This window comes from Vollenhovia emeryi, unplaced genomic scaffold (genome assembly GCF_000949405.1).
Source record: "Vollenhovia emeryi isolate VEMERY1.0 unplaced genomic scaffold, V.emery_V1.0 DF940555.1, whole genome shotgun sequence".
NCBI lineage: Eukaryota > Metazoa > Arthropoda > Insecta > Hymenoptera > Formicidae > Vollenhovia > Vollenhovia emeryi.
The window spans coordinates 1-8,249 of NW_011965811.1; the positions used below are offsets into that span (position 1 = coordinate 1).

Genomic DNA, 8,249 nt, shown 5'->3' on the forward strand with positions numbered 1-8,249 from the left:
TATTCAATTCGGCAATGCCTAATGGAAACTATGTTGATACAAACGCGAAATTTATTAACAAATCTAATAACAAACTTTTTTTCTATTGATTATTATATTTTTATTGTACTACTATTAATTGTACGAAATACTATAGAATTGTGTAGAATTGGGCGGAGGGCATTTTGAACATATGTTGTAACAAATTTTAAATAAACGTTATTATACAAATTCAATATCTCATAGTATTAATAGTAGCACAACAGAACTATAATATTCAATAGAAAAAAACTGTTACTAGATTTCCTAATAAATTTCACGTTTGTATCAACATATGTTTCCATTAGGCATTGCCAAATTGAATAAAATATGAAATCTATCTTATCTGCATATTTAAAAAATAACCTCAATATAAATCGATATTGAAGAAAATATTTTACTATATAAATTGTCTGTGACATTTCATAAGTTGGCAACTTCTCATGTGGACAACTTCTCATATTTATTATTTAAAATTTTTTTTTCATGTTTAAATATGACTCAATCAATAATATCAGCATCATTGAACATATAATTACTTAAATTTTTTTAGGTATATCGGCAAAGATGCAAGAGTACCTTTATCACTGTGCAATGTACCGTCCCTGAAGGCGCGAACTTTAGACTACCTGATTTGTCTATTATAAATGCTTCCCATTTGAAAAGTATTATAGCCTCGACATTTTCGTATTAGGATTTTCGTTTTACTTTTTGTTCAGAAATACGTTATTAAAATTTCGGTCACGAATTGCGGAACACCCTGTATATAATTTGAGCTTACATTAAATGTGCCATCTACATAAAGTTCTGTTGATCTTTGCAATTCTTGCAACAGCTTATTACTTGTAAATATTAATGCTTTCTTTCCATCGCTGCAGGTCACACTTCCTTTGTAAAATTCTTTAAAAGGTAAATATGCTGACAAATTTGAAGCAAGAGTTTCCATATCGTTCGGTAAACTTGTGCGAAGTTTGATTCGTTCACGGTATAATGTAGGTTTTAGTGTTGCGTATGACAATCTTATGGCTGTTTCAGGATACATATACAATTACAAATTAATAATCACTTGACTGTATTAAATAATAACATTGATTATAATGATTAATGATGTATGCTGACCTTCTGCAAACACTATCAAATATTTCTTTCAACGATAAACAAGTCTCTCGACAAAGTTTCAACATTTCTTGTCTCATAACAAATTGTTCGATTATTTCTGGTGTCTCAATATGATTATGACCATGAAGTAAATGGACTTTGCCATAATTATCGATATACACAGTACCAGAACATTTTGAAGATCGACGAGTACTACATCGCAGAAAATTCTTATTACGAGAGTCTTTGTTATAAGTATAATTGTTATAAACGTAAACTTTTGTACCAGGGTGTTTTCCACATATTTCTTCCATCTGGAAAATAATGACGGAAAACCAAACCAAATTTTAGTTAGAAAATAAATACAAACTTCAAACGATCAAATTCTTGCTTATAAGGATATTAATTTCAAAATTTCAGAATTTCATTGAAATCATCAAATTTTTATATAATGTATCCAGAAACGATAATAGTAGAGTTTGAGAAAATAAGAATAGAGAACGTATGAGATCACGTGCTGCGCGCGTGCTATGTGCCGCGTCGCGCTTGTGCTATCTATCGGGTGGGCGATCATTAATGCTTCTCAAATAGTGACGTTTGACGAAAAATATTTCGTCGTAACAACTGGACTCTTGCGAATATCCCTCCTGAAGTACGATCGACACAAAATACAGTCCAATTATTAGCAATCGTCAAAACTGAATATTTGAAAAAAGGTGGGCTTCAAAAGATACTAGAATCATTCATCGCTGATATTATAACTCTGCAAATCCAAGGAATCACTGTAAATGTCACGGAACAGGGGAAAAAGGTTTTTAAAGGATCACTTCTATTTTGCGCGGGGGATACTCTGGCATCTGCGCTGATGGGCGGCTTTAAAGAGTCCGTATCAGCTTATCGTCCATGTCGCCAATGTATGACGACGAAACACGACTGGAAGACGAATTTCTCAGAAGACAATTTCATTTTGCGAGACTATGCAACTCATGAAGATCATATAGCAGCAATTAGTGAACTCCATGTTCCGAAGAACACTATCGATTTTTTGAAAAAACGATACGGTATCAATAACAGAAGCCCATTATTGGATATACCGAATTTCGACGTGACTACCTGTTTACCTCAAGACTCGATGCATGTCTTGATCGAAGGCATCGCTGTAATTGCTTGTCGAAAATTGTTGACATTTTGCATAGAAGAGAAACATCTTTTTACGTTAAACGAATTCAACGATCGCCGCAGTCACTTCAACTACGGACCTTTGCAATCGGACGCACCTGGAGTTATATTACAAGATCATCTCCATGCAAACGATCATTTATGTCAAACAGCATCATAGATGATTGCCTTGGTTCATAGCTTACCATTTTTAATTGGTGAATGGACAATAGACAAGGAAGAAGAAGATATTTCTGAGCGAATGGAGTGCCACTCCCTTCTTTTACAAATACTAAATATTTGCTTGGCGTACGAAGTTCGTCTAGAATCTGTTAACCCGTTGGCTCGTATGATAGAGTTGTACATTCAACGGTTTCAGCGCCTCTATCCAGATTGTATAGTGCCAAAGTTTCATTTCCTTACTCATATACCGCGATGCATCCGAAAATTTGGACCAGCACAGCGTTCTCAACCGTACCATAATTATGGTACATGTACCATATTTTCATATCAGCGTACCATGTACCATCGCACTTCATTATCGTACGCAAATATACCATAATTTTAAGATACTCGAGGTCACCATTATATTTTTTATTTCCCCGAATTATGCTATTTGTATGTATTCAATGGCAGAGATTTCATTGTGTTCAGAAATTAAAGAAAACACGCACTGAGCTGCGTTCCAAAACACTACTCTGAGTAAAAGTGTAACACTAAAGCCTAGTGCAGACTGCACGCAGCAAGCGGCAAGCGTCGAGCAGCAGCCAATCAACGAAGAGATATTTTCTACGCCACTGCTGACGCTTCCGAAAAAGCAGGGCTCGCTGCTCGACGCTTGTTTTGATCCTGCGGGATTGCATCATCCCGCGCGTGGCCCGGTTGCCGGGCCATTGCATTGTTTAACATATTTAGCCTATTGGTTCGACGTGGCCGTGTGCTATAGTGTGGGGACTTATACATTGGAGGACAATTGGTTCGACGTGGCCGTGTCGGCTCAGCGTTAGAGCCAGGAGCCATAGGATAGAAGAAGAAGAAGAAGAAGAAGGTTCGTGCTTAGCACCCCCGAACATAGATGCATAGAGCTAGTGGCAGAGGATCACAAAGGCAGACTGCAGTGGCTCGCGGCATTGCAAACGGCGATTCAGCATTCGGGCGAGAAAATTGGCTACCAGAGAAGTTTGGCCAATCAAAGGAGATCCTCGCGACAAGTGAGTAGAAAGGAGTATTAAGTCTGTCTTTAATTTACAATTATTTAACTACGTGTCGCTGCCCGCCAGGCTACTAAACAGGAGAGAGAGGAGACCAAGCTGGAACTACAACACGAAAGGCAGGCTAGAATCGCTGCCGAGATACAAGCTCGGAAATTGGAAACTCTGTCCAAGGAGGAAGGTGCTAAGGTTCAACAACTGGAAGATGTCAAACAAAAGCTAGAATTACTGCTGCAAGAAGAAAAACAGGCTCTACGTGACGAGGAAATAGGTAACGTTGTATTTCATTTTTATCGCGCGTCGCGCCTTTTTCCTAACTCTTCTAGTACAATTTAGATATACGCAAATGTTGCAGTGCGAAATTTACAGGCGAGAGTATTGCGCGAAGAATGGGAAAAGAGAGAACAATTGGAAAGATTGCAGCAGGAGCAACAGGAATTGCTGGAGATGGAGAAGATGAAGAGAATGGAATTTGAACGGATGCAGAAAAAGAACGAGCAGCAGCTGCAAGGTACATAAAGATAGACGAGTTACTTTATTTACCCTTATCTTGATTTCTATCGTTTGAATTTCTCCACACTTTTAATTTGCATTCAGACGCCGAACTACGACTCTAACAGCTGGAAGCGGAGAGGGAGCAATTGGATTCCGAGTTGCGCACTGCGCGCGAAAAGATGAAACGTGCCGAGGAGGCTCAACTTTTACTAGAGGCACAAATTGTGACGCGTCCCTTGAGAGGAGGCGAGAGGATTCGACGTACTCAGAGCTTTATACCCACTACGAAAGAGCGGCCGTTGTCTGTAGAGAAAATTGACAGCAGACCTATGACATTGCAGAAGAATATATGACGTACGCGGTGACAGAGCGACTAAAAGATCGACACCTGAAATGCATTTAAGTCTTCCACCAAATAGAGTAACACAAAGAGCCTATAGAATCTACTGTACGTTTTGGAACGCAGCCCGAGCGACAGGCGTCGACGAACGACGAACGTATCCATGGCGTGAACTTGGATCATTAGTTGTTAGGTATGTACATACTTTATAAAAATAATATTTATATAGTAATGTAAAATATTTTTTTTGAGAATTTCATATCAATAGCAATATTTTATAATAAAACTTAGATTTTTGATAACTTGGCATCATACATAACCTATATATTTTATAGATGAATTCATGTGTCAAAAGAACCAGCCGTAGGCAGGTTAAAGGCACGTTAAATAACCAAAGAAAAAGAATGAATTCAGATTCCGAAGTGGAGGACGAAAATACGCCTCCCAAAAAAAAAACCAAAACAATACGTCGCGTGCAAAAATTTAGAAATGCTTGGCTCACGGAAGAGGAATTTAAACTATGGCTTCAGAGGGTTCCCAACAACCTCGAGAAAGCCAAATGCAAATTTTGCAATATCATTATGAAGGCGGACAGAACAGTGATCAACAATCATTCAAAATCTCAAATCCATAAGAAAAAACTTACATTTTTTCAGCCAAAAATAATAGAATTTACAAAAAATCCTAACGATCCAAGCTTAACAATAAGTAAGGAAACAAGCAAATTAGAAATACGTTTATGTGCATTAATTACTGAACACAATATACCCATACGGGTTTTGGACCATCTAACACCTTTGATGAAGGAATGTATTCCTGATTCAAAAATTGTACAAAATATGCATTTAAAAGCAACAAAAGGAGTTGCAATCATAAAAAATGTGATTGGGGCAGCCTCAAAAAATCATCTGCAAAACAAATTAAAATCAACATTATTCAGCGTGCTGATAGATGAATCCACCGACATTGCTTGTGTCAAAACTATGTGCGTCGTGGTCAGGTAAATTATTAAATTTATTTTAAATAGTTAATACAGTATTTAAAAATTTCTGGGTGTATTATACTTAAAATTGTTTACAGATTTTTTGATGAGGAGGAAGGAGGAGTGGTTAGTAGATTTTGGGATCTATGTCAAGTATTTGAGAAGAGCACTAATGCCGAAGCAGCTACAGCAGAGCATTTGTTCAATCTTACACAAACCTCCTTCAAAAAACATGATATTTCATTTGAAAATATCATTGGATTTGCATCCGACGGGTGCAATACAATGATGGGTAGCTCCAACTCCGTCGCATCAAGATTCCGTACGTTATGTCCTGGAATATCTATTTTTAAATGTATTTGCCATTCCTTGCATATCTGTGCTAGCGAAGCATGCAAAATATTACCGCGATCGTGCGAAGATTTAGCACGGAACATATATCACGAGTTTAAAAACAGTGCCAAAAGACAATACCAATTTCAAGAGTTTCAACAGTTTTTGGACCTTAAAACACATAAAATCCTTCGTCCATCACAGACTCGTTGGTTGTCTTTAAGCGCTGTCGTTACACGTATTGTTGAACAATGGGAAGCCTTACAACTATACTTCAGGGGACAGCTTTCCATCGCACGATTGCATTCTGTTGAACATATTGTACAAGCTCTTGAAAATCCGCTCATTAAGCTTTATTTTTTATTTCTTGAATGGGTTTTACCAAAATTTAACAAACTCAATGAATTTTTTCAATCTGATTCAGTTGTACTTACTACAGTTTTTGACAAAATGTGCGTGGCTTATCAAGAGCTTCTTGAAGCATACATGCAAAGCTCGTACGTTAAAAACACGAGTTTGAGTAAAATTGATCCATTCAATATCGAAAAGCATTTACTACTCGAACAAATGTATTTTGGAGTTAAAGTTATGACATTTTTAAGCACACCCGAAATTCACAACAATCTCGCATTAAAAACTGATTTCAAAATTGTGTGTGCGAAATTTCTTGCAGTCGGCTGTTCTGAAATAAAAAAAAGATTTGATTTTGAAAATAAAATATTAAAAGATTTAACAAATTTAAATCCTTCGAAAGCAGTTCTAAGAAAAACAAGGGAAACAATGCCAAGTTTGTTACCGTTAATGAAAGCGGTACCTCGTATTGTTTCTCCAGAACAATACCAAAGTATTGATGACGAGTGGAGGACACTTCCCTTTTTTGAACTTCCGTCAGACATAAATATTAAAGAAAATGTTGATATTTTTTGGGCAAAATTGGGACGTATTGATGAAGGAGACCAAGGGCTTACTTTCAAACACTTATCAAAGTTTTGTCTTAATGTAATTTCACTTCCCCATTCCAATGCAGAATGCGAACGTATTTTTAGTACGGTAAATCAAATCAAAACCAAATCTAGAAATAAGATGATTAACGAAACGTTGAATGGCTTAATTTTGGCCAAACAAAGGGTAAAAAATTGCGTTCAATATGAACCTTCAAATGAATATAGTTATATGACGAAATCCCGACTTTACCCAAATAAGAAACCGAATAAAGACGCTAATAAGTCTAAAAAAAACATTGCGGATTTGTACGAGACTGATATTTGTAATATCGATAAAATTATATCAAACGATTTTGAAATCCTAATCGCGGAAGATATAGGCACAATTGATCTGGATGGATAATTAATCGGATTTAACTGCTGTGAAATGGATTAGTCATCAGAAGTAATAATCGTTAACAGTATGATATTTTCAGTTAAAAATGAATTATTTTATAAGATGTTGAGTGACTAAGAGTTTTTAATTAGAAAATAAGAAAAGCAATATGAAAAACGTAATTTTAAGTTCGCGATGTTCTTAAAATGTATCCTTTACTATATTTATATATTGTTTATGTATGTATATACATACATATACTTGTGCAATAAAAAAATATGTGAATTAACATCTAAATATTTTTTAATCATTTCCCTATTATACTTAAACAGTCTCTAAATGACTCATTTAAATAAAAAAACTTTTCTGCGAAATTGTACCATAATTTTTTCCAATGTACCATAATTTTACGGCCCTGGTACCATAGACGCCTTCTTTTAGGTTGAGAACACTGGACCAGCATGACAGCAATGGTGTTTTCGCTTTGAAGCTGCCCATGCTTACTTCAAATCGCCGGTACCAGTCGTAAACAATTTTAAGAATATGAATTAAATTGGTAAAATCCGCTCGTTTTCTTGTAAAAACAAATGAACAAGGATAAAAGGCCAATAACACACGAGCGATAGAAGGTGAAAGTAAAAAATAATTCAATTATTTATATAGTATATAATTTTTGGCGAACGTTTCGGCATCACAGTACCTTCTTCAGCGCCTGGTTTAGTTACATCAATATAAAATAATATTAAAAATGTATAGTATAATTACAGTAAATAGCCATGGTCAAAGGATGAAATATAAATAGTTGTGTATAATATAAATAAAATATATAACCATGGTCAGAGAATGAAATATAAAAAAATAAATTAATGAGCTTATGAACTAGAGATACGAGTCAATGTTCTTAAAATTCGCGTCCGTATCGTTACAAGGCTACGTGGTTCTACCACAGTATAACCAGTATGCCCACTCTCTGTCGGCACCTTTGATCTGGGCGTTCTCAATTTTCCGCCATGTTTTTATTAGCGCCAACAGTGTATCAACGGCTAAAAGTGCCTGGGCCCTTTTCAGGATCGTATCCAGGAAAGGCGCATACGAACTGGCGTACATTATTTATTGTAAATAGAAATGGCCTATGAAAGAAAATGTTCTAATAAAAGTAATTAATGTAATTACTTGCTCTAACGTATAAAAGTATTTACGCGATATTCGTCAACACTGCGAATTTTTCTATGCCACACCGACTTTGCACTAACACACGTACAAAAATCCTGTGATTGGTTATAATAAAAACATA

General features: G+C 35.9%; 2 protein-coding genes and 1 pseudogene across 2 annotated transcripts; all 3 read left to right on the plus strand.

Annotated features, from left to right (window-relative positions):
- Positions 1 to 3,302: 3,302 nt before the first annotated feature.
- On the plus strand, positions 3,303 to 4,740 carry LOC105555906 (annotated as a pseudogene).
- LOC105555905 lies at positions 4,725 to 5,580 on the plus strand. Its single transcript, XM_012002954.1, has one exon. The coding sequence runs from the start codon at positions 4,725 to 4,727 to the stop codon at positions 5,322 to 5,324; it is 600 nt and encodes a 199-aa protein (XP_011858344.1). The 3' UTR covers positions 5,325 to 5,580.
- Positions 5,581 to 6,085: 505 nt separating this feature from the next.
- On the plus strand, positions 6,086 to 7,423 carry LOC105555907. The gene has a single exon (XM_012002955.1). The coding sequence runs from the start codon at positions 6,086 to 6,088 to the stop codon at positions 6,980 to 6,982; it is 897 nt and encodes a 298-aa protein (XP_011858345.1). The 3' UTR covers positions 6,983 to 7,423.
- Positions 7,424 to 8,249: the final 826 nt, after the last annotated feature.